General features: G+C 34.4%; 1 protein-coding gene across 1 annotated transcript; it reads right to left on the bottom strand.

Annotated features, from left to right (window-relative positions):
- Nucleotides 1-1,413: 1,413 nt before the first annotated feature.
- On the bottom strand, nucleotides 1,414-16,825 carry LOC134253949 (acyl-CoA synthetase short-chain family member 3, mitochondrial-like). The gene is made up of 18 exons (XM_062736525.1): nucleotides 16,506-16,825; nucleotides 15,913-16,057; nucleotides 15,564-15,752; nucleotides 10,054-10,185; nucleotides 9,773-9,916; nucleotides 9,210-9,290; nucleotides 9,010-9,105; nucleotides 8,574-8,684; nucleotides 8,405-8,448; nucleotides 7,344-7,447; nucleotides 7,042-7,137; nucleotides 6,849-6,912; nucleotides 6,597-6,678; nucleotides 6,133-6,255; nucleotides 5,753-5,852; nucleotides 5,190-5,365; nucleotides 4,575-4,651; nucleotides 1,414-3,465 (listed from the first exon to the last, which is right to left on the bottom strand). The coding sequence occupies exons 1-18, from the start codon at nucleotides 16,805-16,807 to the stop codon at nucleotides 3,450-3,452; spliced, it is 2,082 nt and encodes a 693-aa protein (XP_062592509.1). The 5' UTR covers nucleotides 16,808-16,825; the 3' UTR covers nucleotides 1,414-3,449.
- Between the last annotated feature and the right edge of the window lie 5,971 nt (nucleotides 16,826-22,796).

Below are 22,796 nucleotides of genomic sequence, written 5' to 3'. Positions count from 1 at the left end.
GATTGATGTTGCTATTATAATTTTTACACTGTATCCACCTCTTAAACCACACATTAAAACATGCGCGCGATTCAGGAAGCCAGGTGTTATCTGGCGGCCGCCAAATATTATGTAGCGGCCGCCAGATATATAAGTGGCGGCCGCCAGATAAATATTTGGCGGTCACCAATTAAATAAGTGGCGGCCACCAGATAAAACATGTGGCGGCCGCCAAATAATAAGTGGCGACCGCCAGATGTTATATAGCGGCCGCCAGATATTATATAGCGGCCGCCAGAAAAATATGTGGCGGCCGCCAGATATTATATAGCGGCCGCCAGAAAAATATGTGGCGGCCGCCATAAAAACTATGTGGCGGCCACCATAAAAATTATGTGGCGAACGCCATATATTAAGTGGCGGCCGCCAGATATATAAGTGGCGCCCGCCAAATAATAAGTGGCGATCGCCACATAATTATGTGGCGGCCGCCAGATATACAAGTGGCGGCCGCCAAATAATAAGTGGCGGCCGCCAGATAAAATATTTTTCGTATGTGGCACCAACGGGCTTCCGTAATACTTGGTTGTTTAAAAAGGAAACAAAAAAAATTTTAACAGTTGAGATCAAATCTACACGAAGAGCAACGCAACCTTAAACTAAAATATATACTAGGCATGCTCATTTAGAGCTTTACTGCATGTTTGCATACTGGATTGCGATGTAGCCGTATATGTATTGCATCTCTGTGTAAGCACTGTGACAAAAGCTTGCTCAATGATCATGTCAACTTTATTCTGTTCATTCTGTGCAGTTATATATCTCCTTCTACATACAAATATATATTCCTTTTGAGCGAAAAATTGTACTTTTTCACCCATAGTTAGATATTGGTCATGCAGCTTAATCTGCGTTACTGAGATAAACATGATTCACTCTACTTTGACCTCCGACTCTCGAGTTGTTAGCTTTCGCAAGCCCCGTTTGCAGACTCAAAGTTTAGTACATCTTTCCCAGGCCAGACTACTGTATAAATTTTTACTTTCATTGGCTCGTATTTTAATTTGTGGGAAGGGGACAAGAGATACTTTGTGTTTTAAGAAAAATAAAATCATGATTGGAAATTTTCATATTTCATCTGGGGACACTTCTTTGCTGGTCAAGGGTGTCCGATCTGAAATCTAAGTTGTAGGGTAGATTTCGGAATGGAAACCCTTTTTACCAGCAAAGATGGGAGAACATAGCTTTTTTAATGCCATGAAAGGGACAAATTGAAACAATTTGAAAATTAGTTTGAGCCTCAAGATATATCAAAAGAAGATGGCTCAGTGGTTTTTGCCATATTTATGCTCATGATAAATCTGATAGTTTGAGAAACATACATAACATTGAGTGATCAACATACATAAAATACAAAGGGATAGTATTTACCATAATTTATTAAAGATGACTAATTAAAAATATAATTATACAAATTAATTCTTATACAGTATAAGAAAATATATTACAAAGTGACACATTACATGTGTATAATACATTTGTACTATTTTAATCACAATTTTTTTAAGGCAATTTGCTCATATAACAAAACAATGAATAACAAATAATTTGTAGGTGAAAATTTGACTTGCATATATATACTGTATACGGGGAAATTTTCACCCCCATTTAATTTTCGCCCCTTTCGCCCTTGCCTGACGTGGGGAATATAAAACAGGGCTAATTCAAAGTAAACTGTATAATACATGTATCTTAAACAAAAATCTTTTGGGTGAATTTAAAACGGGGCAAACTTGTATTCAGATGTGAAAGGGCGAAAATATCACGGGGCGAAAATAACCCTGTATACAGTAGTAACTATTCATTGCCTAACATTATGTAAACAATTAAGAAAAACATTTCTAAAAAAAATTAATCATAGATGCAAATCCCATCTGTGCCTTTTAGCAACAATATCTCTATCATGATCATGAGAAAAAAGAATACTGGACATCACTGATTAAAATATATTTGATATACAACATGTTCGAAAGAGTCCATGTTTTTGACATAATCACAACCAATCCAAGCAGTTCTTTTCAATTCATATACAGTATGTTATCATGCAGAATCAATTCTGGGAAACTAAAAAGCAAACAATCATTCAGGAGCCCTTAACATATGTATAAATTCGACCTTAACTCAAGTAACTTGCTTGAGTTTAAAATACAATGTTCCTTTAAAACTTGTACATGTACCTAGTAACTGTTTGTAAATAATTGTTCTTGTACCACATAAAAGTAACATGATCCCAGTATCAATAACCTTGACATTTTGACAATGACATTAAATAGATTCAATGACCCCAAATTAACATATATTCATGTCATCATGTAAATTGGTAAAGAATGACTACATAAAAGAATACCTATATAAAGTACATACAGTCAATCCTCATTATCTCAAATGTAGTATGGGATCAATTAAAATAAACCTTTAGAGATATCAAAGGGTTCAAGATATTGAGGGTAAAGTACTTCAAGAAAAAATGCTTAGGGCTTTCAAATCACTTTGATTGACATATCAGATCCATGATATTAGAGATATCCATGTTCAAGATACTTAAGTTCAACTGTATGTCTGAGAAAGTATAGAAGTCATATCACACGTTAAGACATTACACAAGTTCCTTAATTAATATAACACATCACATAAAAGTAGCAGCTGAAAAAATATTTTCTAACAAATTAGCATAACATTTTTATCCCAAAGCAAAACCACATATGCAATAGAAATCTTTAAATACTTTTGCACATTTCAAATCAATATTGGGGAGGGGTAAAGGAAAAAAAATGGAAGGGAGTGAAAGATTGGGTGGGAGATAAAATATGTGATCTGAAGAAAAGTAATGTTTTATTTCTGGAAGACTAGATAAATCAGACAAAGTGTATGACACATATATACACAAGCATGTATAAAAACTGACTATAACAGCATACACAAATATACCAAAATATATCACAACTACTGCTAAAATTATACAATTACAGTAAAACAAGCTTATAGCAAACACACTTCTATTGCATTGTCTCTCACAGCAAACTGATTTTCATTCCTCATACAACTTTACAATATACTAGTTTTGTAAACTAGTGGAAATGATTAATTACTAGTATGCTTATAGCAAAACAAAATCATCCATCTCTGGCACTCTTTTATAAGCATGTTTTACTGTAATAACATGTGTTGCCCTAGCACACCTGTAGCTAGCCTACTTTACCCAAACCAATTCTAGGCATAAGAGAGGTATAACTTTTTGTTTTGTCATGGACATTCTCCAATGCTGCATTTTCCTCAGTGCTCTAATGTTGTATGTTCACACTTATAGGCACACATATGGTTCAGTGCATGTTTTTAATATTGTGGTTCTCCAACAGTAAACCCTGCTTCTTCAAAAGACACCTTCAGTTTGGAATAGACTTCTGGATCTTCTAGAGTGGCTGGTACCTACAACAGATACACAAAATATAGCTCCTGACCAGTATGTAATACAGTAAAACATGGTTATAGTGAACACCCTTATAATGAATTCACACTTAAATTATGATTTTAATCCTATTGCTCGTGCTACAATATTATGAATTACACTTATAATGAATTGAAATTGCATTTCCCTGCCACTTGGCTGAAAAGGCTGTTTTACTGTCTTGTTTATTGTCTATTTATATAATGTATTTTGTAAATCTTTTAAACTGACAAAAAATATAAGGAAGTATTACTTTAAAAGTGTAGTTTTTTTTAAATATATCATATAGATCAACTTATAATGATATATAGGATATAAGTTTTGGTATTAATGCTTTTAGAGAATTTAGTTGTTTATTTTCTCCCCTGCAACTCATCAGAAAAAAATTAGCTACTGGTACATTTATAATAAACAGTTACTGTACATGAAGTAAGCAAAATAGGATAGCCTGAGTAAAAGTGCAAAAACAAATTAAAAACCAAACAAAATACAGTACGTAATGAAGATACTACTTAACCACACATACATACATCCTGGGACCTATATACATGTATTTAGTACACAGGTCCCTGATTTAACCGAGAAAAATTATTTATACAATTTAAAATTTTTTTAAAACATGTAATGACTGCATTCCTTTATGCATTTCAAGGTCATAAAAAAGTTTTTCTTTTCTCTAAAAATTTATTTTCCATTCAGTCATGTTATACATGTACTCAAAGATAATTAAACATGCAAAGCTGTCACAAAGAATGATATTAAGTAAAAATATATCAATATATTCACTCATGCAATGTATAAGCATGCGAGTGTTAGTGAGGAAAATAATATGGAATGAAAAATTATTGTTTTAATCTGAAAAGAATAATAAATAAAATCAGTACACTGCAAGCAACCCACAAAATATACATACATGTACTCTGTTGAATGGTATTCATTTAAAACCAAACAAAATTTATCATGATCTTTTTTTGCCGAATATTTTAGAAAAATGTTAAACCATTCACAAAGTCAGTTAATTTTTTTCAATAACACACAGATCAAGTTAATGCTACAAAAAGGCAGTGTTAATATAATGCTGCTTTATTACTCTTTGGCATAGCCAATCTGTTGTAGAGCGTCCCGGATGTACGGATACACAGAGGCATCCTCAATAGTCACTGGAATCTACAAAGGGTGCAAAAACATATCTCATCAAACCTGAGATTTCTTTTTATAAAATAATGTAGCAGTCAAACTTAGAAACACTTTTCATAAATAGCTTTCCTAGATTTTGGCTTCTTAGATTTTATTAGCTCACCACTTGTTAAATACCTACCCAACCTTGTACTACAAGTAGGTACTGTAAATCACTTTTTATTCGCGAGAACTTTATTTTTGCATAATTATGCGTGACAGTGTGCTCGAGAAAATTTAATTCTCGTGTATAATAGCATTTCTTAAGATTATAAAGAGCAAGAACCACAATTCGTGAAAATTTTGTCTCGCTAATTAAGAGTCAATGACTATCTCGCGAAAATAAGGTGTCGTGAAAATTTAGTGATCTACAGTAATCAATTTTTTAAAGAGTTTATCTATCATAACTGCATGCACAACATATAAAAGAAACAAAGTCCATGGGCCTTGATGGTCACTTGAGTATCATCAGTTGTATCAAAATAAGGATAAAAGGTATTTATTCAAATACCACATATTAGTTGCTTACTTTGAATGGCTGACCAGCTGCCATGAGAGCTATGGTGCTACGAGCTATCTTCCCAGCTCGAGTCTTTGGTAGCTTTGGGACAATAACCGCGAGTTTGAAGGCGGCCACTGGTCCTATGCTGCTTCTCACTACATCTCGGACATGATCTATAACTTCATCTGCTGACTTCTGCACTCCTGTTTAAATCAAGGAAAATTGTAAAATAAAAATATTTCTATCAGAATTTCCAATTATTCAAAAATAAAGATCAGAATATTTCTTCACCAATTCGTTACTATTTCTAAATAAGCTTTGATGTTCAGAACACTGTGTATGAACCATATTACCTGTCTTTTGAGGATGTCTTTAAGTCACTGTATACTTATCATGTTTTAGTACAAAGTCCCATTGGTACCTGTATTTTGGTCACTAAGTACTTATCATGTTTTAGTACTTTGTACTTACATGTTTAGGTATTTAGTATACTTACCACATTTTAGTATGTACAGTCCTAGTGGTACCTGTCCTTTGAGTGTATATTAGTCATTGTGTACTTACCATGTTTTAGTACTGTGTATACTTACCATGTTTTAGTACACACAGTCCCAGCGGTATTTGACCTTTGAGTGTGTCAGGTATTCCCACCACTGCCACCTCAGCTATATCCTCACTCGTCATGATTGCCTACAAATACATGTAGATATAGAAAAAAAAAATTGTATTGCTTTCATTATTAAGGAACAGTAGTACCTTGACATTTAATATGCATTAATTGATCAGGCTAAACTAAATAGAGTGTGCGCTTTCAATGCTCTATGACAACATTTTACACTTCTAGTACATGTACAAAAATCGAACATTTATAAAAATGTGCATCTTGACTTTTTTCAGCCTAAAAAATTCTTTTGGCAGCCATTCTTCTCTTTATTCAAATGGACATTATTTCCAGTATAAAAGTGGCTACCTCTTCTATTGCACCCGTCGAGAGTCTGTGGCCCGCCACGTTGATGACATCATCACTTCTGGCCATGACATAAACATAGCCCTCTCCATCCTTGTAGCCTGCATCCATGGTGTCATAGTAACCCTGTAATGGCAGAAGACAACTGTAGAATAAAAATCATGATAAAACTTGTTCAATGAGTACCCAACTTGTAATGATTATAAACTAGTCGTATAGAACAAAAATGATGAAAAAACATACTCAGTGAGTACCTAACTTGTTGTGATCTATTCCATAAGCAAAATTTCACTTACAATTTATTAAAAATAAACCTGATATCTGTAATACATGTACTTATAATGTTGAAAATCTTGATCTTATTTTTCTCTTAAAACTAAGATACTTTATTTTTATGTAATTTCTGCATACACAATCTACAATCTGATTTACAAATCAACTGGATAAACAGAAAATGGAAAACATACTGGTTTGCTTTCAAAGTAAGTCTTTTTGAATCGCTCCTCATTTTTCCACAGGGTACTAAATGCTCCAGGTGGTAAAGGCAACCTAAGGAAAGAAAATTTGACATTTCACTCAACAATACTATCACCATGTCCATACCTCTATGTTCACTCTTTCTTCAAATAAAATAAGTCTATTTACATCTTAAATATTTATACATGGTACATATTACATTAGATTGTATGTATAATTGACTGTATCTACACAAGACCTACTTGACAACAATGTCTCCCAGCTCACCAGTGGAAGCCTGTGAGAAATCCTTCCTTAAAACCTGAACTATAAAGAAACTGGATTGTAAGCAATTAAAAAAAAACAAACAAACAAAAACTTAGTTTTTCAGTAAACAATGACTCATTAAATGCTCATTAAAACTATTAATTTGTCCTATGTATATTAATTTTTTACCATTCCAGCCCGGTACCGATTTCCCAGCAGCCCCTGAGGGTGGGGACAAGGACATATTTAACCCTGCACATGTCGCACTGATGGCCCACCCCGTCTCTGTAAATAAATAAAGGTATCACACACCCACAACTCATTCACATCAGTACAGGTGTATGTACATGTATTTGGTTACAAAATGCTCAATTACATGGAATTATCAAATTTATCTATTACTGTGATATTTGTCTAATTCATAATGATTTTATAAACTTGTAGAAATATTTAGTATTCATGTATAGACATGTATCATTTTTAATACTGACCTGTTTGCCACCAGTTGTCCAGTATAGGAGCCTGCAGTACAGAGTGAGCAAACTCCAGAGTCTCCTTGTCACAGTGTTCTCCTGCCACAAACAAACCTCGAAACCTACAGAGATCAAAAATAGATATCTCAAATCTACAGAGATCAAAAATAGATATCTCAAATCTACAGACATCAAAAATTGATATTTCAAATCTAGAGATGTCAAAAAATAGATATCTCAAATCTACAGAGATCAAAATATAGATATCTCAAATCTACAGAGATCAAAAATAGATATCTCAAATCTACAGAGATCAAAAATAGATATCTCAAATCTACAGAGATCAAAAATAGATATCTCAAATCTACAGAGATCAAAAATTGATATTTCAAATCTAGAGATGTCAAAAAATAGATATCTCAAATCTACAGAGATCAAAATATAGATATCTCAAATCTACAGAGATCAAAAATAGATATCTCAAATCTACAGAGATCAAAAACAGATATCTCAAATCTACAGATGTCAAAAAATAGATACTAGTATCTCAAATCTAAAGAGATCAAAAATAGATATCTCAAATCTACAGAGATCAAAAATAGATATCTCAAACCTACAGAGATCAAAAATAGATATCTCAAATCTACAGAGATGAAAAATATATACACTTAAATCTCAAACCTGCAGGGATGAAAAATAGATACATTTAAATCTCAAACCTACAGAGATTAGAAATAGATACACCTTTATCTTAATCTTCAGAGAAAAAAAAAACTAGATACACCTTTATCTCAAATCTACTGACTGAGATAAAAATAAGGAAGAGATAAAAAAAAAAAATCTGACAATACTCAAAACCTACAAAGATCAAAACACAGACGGATACAGTCAAGTAAATCTTTCTATACTCAAACCCTACATGTGTCAAAATACAGAAAGATGCACAGATACTTGTAAATGTGACACAATTCAAAATCTACAGAGGTCAAAATACAGGTCAAAATACAGAGACTGGTTAATCATAAGATATGGCCCCTGTATAAAATTTTACCAGTACAATTCATTTTTATTTTACTTACTTTGGCAGTGGAAGGTACTTCTGAGCAAAAGAGGCATCTGGGTCCTAAAAAATTAAGATCAACAAACGGTTTATTGGTAAAGCAAAGATTTCACTCCCTTATTAGACAACAGTTATATAAATCAGTTAGTACAGTTACTATGAATATACTATGGGATTTATCAATTCACCTCTCTCCTAATGGCTCGGATTGCAGTGGGGGCTACAAACATCCCTGCTACATCATGTTCCTTCAGAATCCGGAAGTAAACCCCAGGGTCAGGGGTACCCACAGGTTTACCCTATAAAAGCATAGTCAAGATTGGTTATGAAACTTTTATAACAGTATTATTCCAAGTTCTTCTTCTAGTATCAACATTATCAACCTATAAATACTTCAAATACTTCCCTAACATTTGATACACACATAAGAAAAGTTTTAAATCTTTATTTTTCATGTCCCCTTTTTTTAAAATTTCTTTTTTTTTTATACATTGACAAGTTCTGATAAATGATTTAAACTAAATTTACCAATTACATATTGTGCAGTATTTTATAGATTTACATTAAATTAAAAGATTTAAAATATCTCAGCAAAAAAGTTCAACATCTGATCTGTTACCTTACCTCATACACAATTGTAGTGTTTCCATTGAGTAAAGGGGCGTAACAAATATAGGAGTGTCCCACAACCCAGCCCAGATCCGAAGCTGACCACCATACCTAAGAAAATCAAAGTCCAAAAAATCACTCTACCATTTCAGTTGCATTTTCTGTTACTTATTATCAGCAATATCTTTACTGCTTAATCAAGTTTATGAACTGACCTCCTTTGGCTTGAGACCATAGATATTCCACATTGACCACTTCAAGACCACGGCATGACCCCCGCTTGGCCGGACCACTGCCTAAAAATATAATGCTACTAGATTAAAAATGGTAAAAAATTCCGAAATTTACCTTGCCATATAATATGACTTGAATGTGAAGGGTCAAGGTCATGAAACACACTCAGATCATAGACAATATTTATGCTAAGTTTTTTTTCATTACAATATATGGCCAGGAAATAATTATACATGTACACGTCAGTCAACTTAAAGTTACCCTGAACTTGCATGAATGATCTTGGTTCAAGATCATTCTACACCCTCACTTTACAATCATTTGCCCAAATGGCATTGATTCATTATCATGACACACCATCAGGTGATGGAAATCAATGAATAAGCTTCAAATGTTTCTTCATTACAAAAAATCTTATTAGAAAATGGACAAGGTGATTCCAAATTTGTTGAGGGAGAAGAAACAATAATCATTAGTACTATAGGCTTCTGTGTTCAATTGTACAGAGTACATGAGAAATAGCTGTTTTGCAGTAAATGGAGACCTTAGGAAGCCCTGTTGTCCCCGATGTGTAGAGGATATATGCCGGGTCCATAGAATCCACAGGCACGCAGTCTACTGGTTTAGACATCCCAACCTCTATCTCCCAATCTAAATCTCGGCCTTTGATAAATGTGCAGAATGGAAACTAAAATGAAAAAGTTTAGAATACAATGTACATGTATTTCCCAGTGGATAATTAAAAATTATATCATCAAATGCCAATTTTTTGTGATCATCATTTGATTCCATGAGTTATGTCCTATGAGACTCCAGATTTCCTACCATTGGTCTGTTGTAAATGATGCAGTTCTTTGGTTTATGGGTGGCCATTTCTAAAGCAGCATCCAGCATGGGCTTGTACAGGACATTTCTGTTTGGCTCTACTCCACAGTTAGCACTGATGACAACCTTTGGCTGAAAAGTGCAAGAAAAAAATTTAATACAAATGCTGAAAAAAAAGAAAGAAAATTGTGGGAGCACTTCCTACATAGTGATACCGTAAATCTGGAAATTCTTACGTCGATTTATTTTTGCGAATTTGGGTCAAAAAGCTATTGATTAATTTTTACGCTTCAAAATTTTGCGAATTGTCACTGGAGCTAAAATTAACAAGAGGCCCACGGGCCTTATAGGTCACCTGAGTATCATGCAACAACTTTCCAGCGATTGTATTTGGTTCGTGTTTTAATCCAAAAGCCATGAAATTCACAAATTTTGAAAGAGGCCCCATTGCTTATCAAAGGGCAGATTTCAATGCATTAATTTATTTTTAGTCAAAGTACCCCCCTGGTACCCCTGACCAAGCGGCCCTGACATTATCTATTTTGAAAGAGGCCCCTTTCTTCATTACAAGTCCAGCATTTTTTTTATGTTTAGGTTTAGTTATGAACATGAGAATAAAAATGTCCCGAATGAGAAGGAAATAATTAAATTTTTTTTTTTGGATAAATCAATTATTAACATTTGTACATTCTTTTTTATGCCATTCTAATAGGCTCCTTACCACTGGACACATAATGCTTACAAACAGGAAAGTAGAACATTGCTTATTTCATCATCTGCCAGTTTGGGCCAGTTATATAAATTTTGTGATATTGGTCAAAATGTATTTTAAAAAATCAATTCTTTAAATGTCTTTCAATATATCTTCATTTTTTTAATATGTGATAGGTGAATGTGTAGGCATTGTTCTAAAATTTACTTGATGCCTAAAATTATATAATTCCTATCATAAAACAGACAGGGAGTATTGGAGAGTAGGGTGAACATTTTTTCAATTAAGTGTAAAATAATTTTTCTGGCTGATACAAATGATACTACATGCCTGTATATATTTGTATATTCTTGCCTTTTAATAGTTGAAATTTTTTTTATTTCTTCAGGTTATTGTTTATTTCTTCCTCAAATAGACTTAACTTCTCCCATAGTTTTATTCATTACATCTGATGCATAAGCAACCCTTTTCTGAAGAATGATGCTTAGACTGTAAGCTATAACAGAGACCTAAACAATGTCGCTGACAATATGCAATAGCTACCACGGGCAGTTTAAAACCTGGGGGAGGAAAATAATTTACAGACAGACACTTTTGAAACTAATACATAATTATCTCACCAGCATGTCATTGTGCAACAAATTCGTCAGCATTTTATTTGTCCTTTGAACGGGTGAAACGTTTTGAATGGCACTCGAATCGATGAATTTTACACTAAACTAACCTATCTTCTCAGATAGATCTAGCATTACCCGCCGTTTCATCTTAAAACTGGAAGTGCGAGTTCGTAAATTTGAAATCTCGATCCCGACTCAATTTTGACATCGGAAAGAAAAAATTGTTTTATTTTTTTCTGAAAATTCAAAACCTTGAGCGGAGGGTTTGTAAAACTGAAAATAAAAAAAATACTGGCCTTAAATATGTAATTAAATCATAAGCATATTAACCAGAAGCAAAGGATAAGATGTTCAAAGAATTCATGCATTTCACTATATAATCATTAGAGCCCCACCCTAAAACAAGAACCCCTGACCCTGGGGCCATAAAATTCACAATTTTGGTAGAGGCACTCTTGCTCATCATAACTATGTACTTAGTTAGTTTATTTAATACCCAGGAGCAGAGAAGAAGATTTTCAAAGAATTCCTGTATTTTCACTATATAATCAATAGAGCCCCGCCCTAACACCAGAACCCCTGACCCCAGGGCCATAAAATTCACAATTTTGGTAGAGGACTCATTGCTGATTACAATCATGCAAACAGTTTGACTGCTTGATGTCCAGGAGTAAAGAAGAAGATTTTTAAAGATTGCATTAATTTCAGTGGTTTTGGCCCCACCCCTCAGGCCCCAGGGGGGCAGGGATCATGAAATTCACAATTTTTGTTCCCCTTCACCCATACCTGCTTTGTGCCAAATATGGTTAAAATTGGTTCAGTGGTTTCAGAGAAGAAGCTGAAAATGTTCAAATGTTAACACACGACGCACGACGGACGACGACGGACAAAAACAGATAGCAATAGGTCACCTGAGTTTACTCAGGTGACCTAAAAATCCCTTAAGATTTTCATATCAGTTTATGTTTCAATTTAGTATGCACAGTTAGAATACCACCAATATACTTGCAACGTGGCAAGAAATTGCAGAATCGCTCCGAAACAATTTTGAAGATAAAAATACAAAAGGATTTGCACTGAAAATAACTTCTAAATTAATTAGAGGTTGTGTATGCCTTTTAACCTAAAATATAATCCAAATAAAGACAAAAATATACATAACTAATTTTCTCAACGTTTGGTTTTTTTCTCACCTAAAATTTACACGCCGTGTTTACATTTGGAACTCTCTAGTAAAAGCACTGAACTCGAGTTATCACCCGTGTTGATACATGCTTGGATTAAATAACTGGTCTCTCTTTCTTGGCAAAATAATTACCAGAAGTCTCTGTCGAGACTGAAGCTCTACTGGTTTGTACTTATAGCAAAGGAAGAGAAAAGTACTTAAGCAGTTGGAAATTGAAACTTTTCAACAGCAATAAATAGAATAATGATCCTTGATTAAGTCTCTTTTGTTCTTAGTGCAGTCCACTTGCATGCCACATTTATATTATAATTAGACTAAAATTGTATTTGGAGTAGCATTTTGAAAGAATTTCACAGAAATTTCTATTTTTAGTAACCACGGCAACACCGTTCATCGAAATCAAAAACTGATAAACATAATTGTGTATCTTAGTGTAGTCTACTTGTGTGCCAAGTTATTTTGAAATCAGACTAAAAGTGTAGGAGGAGTAGCATTTTGAAAGAATTTCACAGAAATTTCTATTTTTAGTAACCACGGCAACACCGTTCATCGAAATCAAAAACCAATATATAGAATTATGTATCTTAGTGAAGTCTACTTGTGTGCCAAATTATATTGAAATCAGACTAAAACTGTTGAAGGAGTAGCATTTTGAAAGAATTTCACAGAAATTTCTATTTTTAGTAACCACGGAACACCGTTCATCGAAATCAAAAACCGATAAACAGAATTGTGTATCTTAGTGTAGTCTACTTGTGTGCCAAGTTATATTGAAATCCGACCAAAACTGTAGTAGGGGTAGCATTTTGAAAGAATTTCACAGAAATTTCTATTTTTAGTAACCACGGCAACACCGTTCATCGAAATCAAAAACCGATACACAGAATTATGTATCTTAGTGTAGTCTACTTGTGTGCCAAGGTATATTGAAATCAGACTAAAACTGTAGGAGGAGTAGCATTTTGAAAGAATTTCACAGAAATTTCTATTTTTAGTAACCACGGCAACACCGTTCATCGAAATCAAAAACCGATATACAGAATTATGTATCTTAGTGTAGTCTACTTATGTGCCAAGTTATATTGAAATCCGACCAAAACTGTAGGAGGAGTAGCATTTTGAAAAATTGTTTACAGACAGACGGACAGACAGACAGACAGACGGACGGACGACGGACGCATTACTATCGCATAAGCTCTTCTGGTCTCTGACCAGTAGAGCTAAAAAAAGGACTAACATAAAGTGCATTGCAATTTCGAAAAATCAGATGTAAATATGCCTTTCCTTTTGTCGCGAAAAGTGGCGAAAAATATTTTCGGTCCAGTGGGAGCCCTGATTTTAGGCAGCCTGTACATACATTTTAAATTCCATTTCAGTTTGTGCAATCTCCCAACCTATGTGACAAAACCAGAAGTCTCTATCGAGACTGTAGCTCTACTGGTTTATACTTAAAACAAAGGAAGAGAAAAGTAGCAGTAGCCACTTGAAACTTTAAAACAGCAATTAATAGAAAATGGTCCACTTATCAAAATAAAAACCAATGCACAGAATTATGTATCTTAGTATAGTCTGCTTGTGTGCCAAGTTATATTGAAATCAGACCAAAACTGTAGGAGAAGTAGCATTTTGAAAGAATTTCACAGAAATTTCTATTTTTAGTAACCATGGCAACACCTTTCATCGAAATCAAACAACCGATGCACATCTTTATGTATCTTAGTGTAGTCTACTCGTGTGCCAAGTTATAATGAAATCAGACCAAAACTGTAGGAGGAGTAGCATATTTTAAAAGTCTTTCACAGAAATTTCTATTTTTGGTATCCATGGCAACACCATTCATCGAAATCAAAAACCAATGCACAGAACTATGTATCTTAGTGTAGTCTACTTGTGTGCCTAGTTATATTGAAATCAAACCAAAACTGTAGCAGGAGTAGCATTTTGAAAGAATTTCACAGAAATTTCTATTTTTAGTAACCATGGCAACACCGTTTATCGAAATCAAAAACCAATGCACAGAATCATGTATCTTAGTGTAGTCTACTTTTGTGCCAAGTTATATTGAAATTGGACCAAAACTGTAGGAGGAGTAGCATTTTGAAAGAATTTCACAGAAATTTCTATTTTTGGTAACCATGGCAACACCGTTCATCGAAATTCAAAACCGATGCACAGAATTATGTATCTTAGTGTAGTCTACTTGTGTGCCAAGTTATATTGAAATCAGACTAAAACTGTAGGAGGAGTAGCATTTTGAAAGAATTTCACAGAAATTTCTATTTTTAGTAACCATGGCAACACCGTTCATCAAAATCAAAAACCGATGCACAGAATTATGTATCTTAGTGTAGTCTACTTGTGTGCCAAGTTATATTGAAATCGGACCAAAACTGTAGGAGGAGTAGCATTTTGAAAAATTGTTTACAGACAGACAGACAGACAGACAGACAGACAGACGGACGACGGACGCATTACTATCGCATAAGCTCTTCTGGTCTCTGACCAGTAGAGCTAAAAAAGGGACACACCATCTCAGTGCTTGTCAAACCATCGGACGATATTGCGTATAATGAGGGCAATTTACAAGCACGGATAATTAGCTTGTAGTTACAGTAGTATAAACAGGTTTCTTTTTAAAAATAAACAGTGCTTACCGACGCCTATTCACTGAGTTAAAAATAGACAACAACTTTCAGAAAAAAATTTCTTTACATGATTTAATTTTAAGAAAAATATTTTTGCGAATGCATTGCACTCGCAAATTTGCTAAAAATTTATCTACAGTAAAAATTTCCAGATTTACGGTAGCACTTTAAAATTCTCAATGAATTGTTGTCCTTATTCCAAGAGGTCTTGCTAATTTATACATGCATGAGACAATTACTGAGTGGAAATCAATGATGCAACACATATGACCTCTGCCAAATTTAATCTGGGAATTCTCCTGCATTGTAAATGAACGATTCATACTTTTCTGTTTAATTATTTTTCTTACCTCTGCGTGATCTATTCTGACAGCCAGTTCCTTTGAAGCAAAGCCTCCAAAAACAAGAGAATGTATTGCCCCTAACCTGGCCGTGGCCATCATAGCAATGATAGCCTGGGGGATCATGGGCATGTAAATCAGTACCCTGTCCCCTTTCTCTACCCCATGCTTCCTTAGGGCACCGGCCAAATGAGTTACCTGGAAGATGGAATACCATGGTTTAAAAAATATCTTACAATGAGCATGATGAGCTGCTAGTTGCAGCATGCATTTTCTTTATTTATTTCAGAATTAACAAAATAAATACATATATTAATCTACTGTCAAGTCAAAAGTAATTTTTCATTTAGATTTTTACCTGATATAAGAGTTCTTTGTATGTGATTTTGTCCATTTGTTTACTGACAGGGCTGTCAAATATAATAGCCACTTGGTCCCCATTGCCTGCCTCCACATGTCTGTCCACGGCATTATAGCAGGAATTTAATTCCCCTCCCACAAACCTAAAAACATATAAAGAATTAATTACATAAATTTTTAAATACATTAAACTCAAAAAAAAAAAAATTAAATCATTCATCAAGAACTAACAAGTCACTGCAAATTACAGAGCATTCATATATTACCATGATTACACAGTTGAAAATCACAAAAATTGCTATACATGTACTTTAAACATTTAAAGAAAAAGTTATTGACTTTCCAAAGTGATCAATGCCAATTCACTGTATTAAGTCTAATTAATTATTTCAATAATATTTTGTAAAAATTGAAGGATCTTTATCTTGCATCTAAGACAGGTCAGTGCCCTTTGCAATATATTACAACTTATTAGTAACAAAGGGGAAGAACTCTATATTAAGTTTTCTGTACAACAAAGTTTGCAAAAGAGGAACTAAGCTCACTGCGTCAGTAAATACTAAAAAAGCTCAATCCCCTGTTTAGCTTTACCACTGAGTAAATGGAGAATTGGAATCATCCAAAACTTTCGTCCACTTCTTGTGCCAAACAATATCTTCTGATGCTTCAGCCCAAAACTCTGAAGGGTTGTTGATCGACCTGGAAAATGCGTCATCGTAAGTTTGTCCGCTTTCTGACGTGTATTTACGTGAATGCACGGTACATCTGATCAACTCTCGACATCTCTGAAATTCTGATGTAAGCTTAGAATGTGCTGTCAGTCGCCTACAACTTCGAAATATTGAATGCATTTTATGACACAAATTCACTGCGGCAACTTCGGGCACATGCATTCGGAATCCCTCTGATTTAGCAAAATGAAAGAACGCGGGAAAATTCAAATCTCTACATTGATTCATTCCCTGATCGAATTCCCTTTTATTATCACGTTTATACTAACAATATGAGTAAACTGTATTTGAGTTGAATACATTTTACTCATATTATTAGTATAAACGTGGTTGTTATTATTATTATTTTTTTTTGATCTGTTAGAGCTACTTATCATGCTTTATAAGGCTTTCATAACTGCAATAAAGTAGCCCTCCCCCCTCCCTCCCCCTTTTTTGGTCACTATTAAATTTCAGGCAGGGGAATCCATGGTTGGATACTTGCACACAGAAATGGTAATACTAGTTTGAAAGAGGATGGGAAAATGTGTCATGACGAGAGTCGGTGTAAAGACGAATAATGACCCCCATCGAATAATGACCGGGGGTCATTTTTCGACGTTGAAAAGTGACCCCCGGTCATTATTCGATGGGGGTTATTATTCGTCTTTACACCGGCATTACATCTCTGCAAGACATCACCAGGCGTAGCGTACATCAAATATACGTGTAGGCACAAAGTAATGAAGCCGATGGCTTCTTAATATGAGGCGCGAAGCGCCGATAGGGGGTAGGTGCGGGAGGGGGTCACCCCTCCTTCGAGGGGGGGGGGGTGGCGATCTCCCCCGAGAAAATTTTGAAAAATAGACGTAGAATTATCACTTTTGAGAAAAGAAAATTGTTAATTTAAACAAAATACGTATGCTTGTGTCAAGTTATTTATTTGTGCATTTTGGGAAATTCGCCCATTAAGCAGTCAGATCTTTTAAGTTTTTTTAAAAGCAAACTCTTTTAGATTCCCAGGGTATATGTCACCTCAATGTACATACTAGTAAATCTTTATTGAAGTTGAAACAATATATTATGCAGACTACTTTTTTAGGACACCCCCTCCGCGTGATTTGAATTTTTGGACACGATGATTCATATAGGCATTTATATCATTGTTATAAATTTAAATTTAAACTCTTCAAAAATTGGTATTCAAATAATGTGTTGTCATTGTTTTGTGGAAACAGATAAATTTTACTGAGAGAGAGAGAGAGAGAGAGAGAGTAAGTGAGAGAGAGAGATTCGGTCTTAGTCGATTCCGTCGAAGCCCCTCCCTCTCCCTATGCATGTACCTGTGTAAAACATTGTTTTAAGTTTTAATTATTTAAAATATCAGGAACGCTTCTGGAGGAACGAATTAATATGAAAGAACGTTTTAAGGGATTGAAACTGCATGTAACTGCATGATACTAAATTTCGGTTTAATTTGAACGATAATACATTACACTACCACTGATTACGGTAACTTGGTTGGAATTAAATCATCAAAAGGTTTCCACTTTGTTGTGATAAACTTGACTTTTTCTTAATTTGTCAAAGAAGATTGTAGGAAAGTCTTAAGGCATCCTTGTATGGGGAACTCAGTTTGACTGCTAATGCCACTAAACGAAACAACACTGTAATTTACAGCTATAAAATATATATACACTGAATTTTATTTGTTGATGTTTTTTAATGATTAACAAATTAATTAATTCATTACATTAAATTCATTTAAAAAAAAAAAAACATGTCCAAAATTATGTGTAGGCATTAGCCTTTTTTGCCTTAATGGACGCTACGCCACTGATGCAAGGTAGATGTTAGGTGTGCAGAAACCTGATGATGATGCCACACTGGCCATCAGTTGGACTGCAAGAAATTACAACACTGCTCATGATGACCTGCAACCTGAGAAACAGTCAACAAATTGTTTAAGTAAATAAATACAAGTATTGAATGTTAAATTTTTTTTTGCATGGACATCTGGAGCTCAAAAAATTTCTGTATGTGTTGTTTACAATTTTCATTTGTTTTATTTATCTTTTTATTCAGGTCAGTAAGAGAGTTCTACTGCACGGCAACAGAAGCAATGAAGAAATTCCCTTTCAATGACAAGGTGTTCCAAGGAATTGGTTTCTGAACTACAGCAAATATCTACAAATGGGTGGGGGGGTTGTCTGAGAGTTTTTTAGTTTCAACCAGGAAGAGAAGAGAAAACTTACAGATGAAGCTGCAGAATATATCCAAACTCCTTCGTCAGACCTTCCAAAATTTGAGCCAGAAACCTCCACACTCAATCAGTATTGGAAATCCTTGGGAAAACTGAAACTACCATTGAAGTGGCCAGTAGCAGTTTGAACACCTATCTGAGCAAGAATGTGCTTACTCTCCCCCACTCCAATGCAGACATGAAGAGAGTTTTTTCATTGCTAAAAAAAATACAGTCAGACTCTAGGAACAACCTTGCAGACAAGAAAATACATAATTTATTAAATGCTAAGGTTAATATTCCTGTGGAATGTCACCAATACAAGCCAGAGCCAGGAGTTGTGAAAGTAGCCATGTATGGATGTTGAGTTATCTCCCTTTATGCAGCGTATCAATTAATTGCAGGTTGTAGAGCAGATTTCAAAACCCCTAAAGGATTACATTGTTTGTGACGAGCTGACGCTTTGCTTGTCGAGAACTTTAAATTCTACGTCACATTCTCGCCACATCAAAGGAAGTAGCCGAGATAGCGTCTCTCCCACGCTAAAGTCGGTCAGCTGCAACATACAGCTTGTTTTCAGAGTTCAAAAAATGGAGTGGACAGTCCCGATGTCGTTTTCTTGAATGTAACCTGCAAAGTTAAAAGCTTTTTTTAAACCTTGAATTTTAAAAAAAAGTTTTTTTAAACCTTGAATTTAAAAATTTTAAGATTTTTTCAGTCCATTACGAATATTTAAATTGGTCGATTATTTTATTCTATTATCGCAAAATTTACTTTTTTCATATTTGCGTACAAGTCGAGTCGAGTAGTGCATGATTCATTGATCATTGGGTTTATTAGTTACGCGTATCAACCCAAGTCATGCATGCTGAGATTGTTGCAAAGAGGGAAGGCCGGGGAAGACGTGTCCATTTACCTTCAAATTTTATCGATTGAACAGGGTAATTATTACCAAACGGCGGAAAATATCTATCATTGGCGTCGGAAGCAAATTAAAGTGGGGGGCTAAGGGTAAGAAATTTTTTTAGACCTCCCAAAAAACCTGAGAAGCAAAAAAAGTAAAAACACCCCCCCCCCCCAAAAAAAACAAAAAAAACAAGGGATGTGTATTTTCCAAACACGAAAATCCTATTTCGTGCGTATACCTATGCAGCAATGTTCAATGTCTATACTAAGTCTAACTTTGGAAAAAAGTTAGACCCCCCCCCCGGTTCCGACGCCTATGTCTATAAAGCCAAAATCTTATTACTCATGCATTTTCTGATTCCTAGAGATGGGCCTGGAAGATTTTGAAAATAAATAGACTGTTCTCGAAAAAAAATTTAAAATAAATACTTGTAATTTATCCTCGACTAGCAAGAAAATATATAAGCTGTCCTTGGATAGTACTTCCAACCCCCAATCCCTACCCGAAACGGAGTTTATCCTTGGCTTGTCAAACTTTTTTTCAAATGCCAAAAAAGTTATCCGTCCCTGACTTACATGATGATATGAAAAAAATCTGAAACGAATTTCACCAACCCCTCTCCTGGGCGCCCCTTTACTCACACAGTGTATGTACATTCATTTTCACAAGGTACATGTATATATATTATATAGGCAGCTGCTGTAACAAGGAACAATCGTCTTTTTTTTCTTTCACTTTTCCAACTTATCTCATGTAATAACTGACTTTTTTAAAACCACCATTTATTTCAGATACTTAAGTTAATTATTTCAAAGTGGGTTGAAGAAATAGATGGAAAGGAAAAACCCGAAAAAGACTCAAAAATGTAGAATAATGGTTATCATCTTTATAAAAAGGAAGTTTCAAAGAACTCAAAATTAAGAAGCGAATGACGAAAAATCGAATCGGATTTAAACGAGAGCATACCCCTTCCCCCTCACACTTTTGTCGCCAATTACTTTAGTTTGTGCTGTATGTAACACAACAAAGTTAATGACATCAATTGGTCTTTATTATCTCACCTGTGCTGAAAGCTCAAGTGACCTTTATGATCACATTTTGCCCGACGTTGTCTGTTTATCCGTCTTTAAACTTTTCACATTTTCGAGTTCTTCTCTAGAACCACTGGGCCAATGTTATCCAAACTTGCCACAAGGCATTTTTTTGTAAACGGTATTCAAGTTTGATTAAATGAAGGGCGACTTCTTAGAGGAGATAATTCAGAAAATGTGAAAATTTGCAATTAATGACATGTTTTAAAAATCATCTCAAGAAACACAGTGCCAAGAATGATGAAACTTATGGGAGAAAATTTCAAGAAGTGTAGATTAAAGTTTGTTCACATAAACTCCCATCCCCTTTAAAGGTAGATTGGGACCACTTATGCATTTAAACTTTCAATACTGAGCTGATTTCTGCTATTTTCTTAGCCACAATGCTCAGGTAAGCGATGTAGCCCATGGGCCTCTTGTAGTTCCACTGCGTTAGTACAGTATAAACATTCATTGAATCGCATAATTTTTAAAAGTTGTCTTAGCATTCGATAAAGTTGTCCCACAGTTGCTGAAATCGCACCTGTCTTTCCATACTAACCTCCCCTCCATATATGGAGGATATGATGCTGTTTGCAAAAACTCTGCGTACGTAGTGCTCGGTATGGTGTTCCCTGTTATGAGTATTTACATGTCCTTACAGAAATCTCAGTTTTATAAAGGATTGCGAAAATGTGCTTTTGAGTACTTTTCTACATGATGCGCAGTATTTAAGAATTCTGCAGCAGTGCATGTATGTCGTATATGAGCAATCAGAATGGATTTAATGTGTGCTTACTGATAATTAAAAAATCAGAGTGCAAAATTAATGAAAATACCTGATCATATTTAAACATCACTGATGCAACAGAGTGAAATACATATATGCAGCCACTGAAACGTTTCCTGGAGAGAGAAAGAGAGAGAGAGAGAGAGCTATTATACGTGTGTATTTTTTAAAGCAAAACTATGCACCCGTTCTAATTTAGTATTTTGACATAATTATTGACAATTGTGAATAGGCACACTTCTCTTCTTGACAGAAATGTTCTTTTATGTATGGATACTTAAAGTACAAGTACGGTTGTTTGGGGTATACATGTAAAAAAAATCTATACATACTTATTTCTCAAGTCTTTCACTTCATGGTTTGATACATACACGGAATATTTCTCTTTTCCACAGAAAAATCATTTATCATCAACAGTACTAGTAATTTGAAAAATACTACACAATCCAAGAATGACCAGGACAAAATACTTAAAATCCAGCAATTTAAATTGATCATGTACATCATTTTATATCGCCTGACTTTTTGTATACCGTGCCATATACACAAATGGTAAATGCTATAAAATTAAATTTTCACGGCCTTTTATTTATTATGGACTCTAAAAATGCATATAATATAAATAATGCTCTTTTTTAACTGTTTGTGTTTTCTGTCCTCTTTTGTAAACCCGTTAACCGTCGCGATGTGTATTGCAGCTGACCAACTTTAGCGTGGGAGAGACGCTATCTCGGCTACTTCCTTTGATGTGGAGAGAATGTGACGTAGAATTTAAAGTTCTCGACAAGCAAAGCGTCAGCTCGTCACAAACAATGTAATCCTTTACGGGTTTTGAAATCTGCTCTAATTACATTACTGACACAGATTTTTTTATGCTGTATATCATTTTACAGGGCATTAATTTCAAATTATTCCATTTCATTCTTTCATTCAGAATTGTGTTAATCTGTGTGTGTAATAAATGGAGAGTCTAACCCTGAAACAGATCCCTTATTTTTATTTCACCTATAATTAAGACACTGTTACATGTGTATGCACATAGCATTCTGCATATTAAAATATATTTTCTTCATTATTCATTAATGTATTCTACAAACAATGCAGAATTTTTAAAAACACTTTAGGGATGAATCTTTGTCACGAATGTTTTTATCATCTCTTTA

This window comes from Saccostrea cucullata, unplaced genomic scaffold (genome assembly GCF_032062105.1).
Source record: "Saccostrea cucullata isolate Sc308-1 unplaced genomic scaffold, CSIRO_AGI_Scuc_v1 ctg194, whole genome shotgun sequence".
Taxonomy (NCBI): domain Eukaryota; kingdom Metazoa; phylum Mollusca; class Bivalvia; order Ostreida; family Ostreidae; genus Saccostrea; species Saccostrea cuccullata.
The sequence above is the reverse complement of the archived record's forward strand: the minus strand, read 5'-3'. Positions and strand labels throughout refer to the sequence as shown.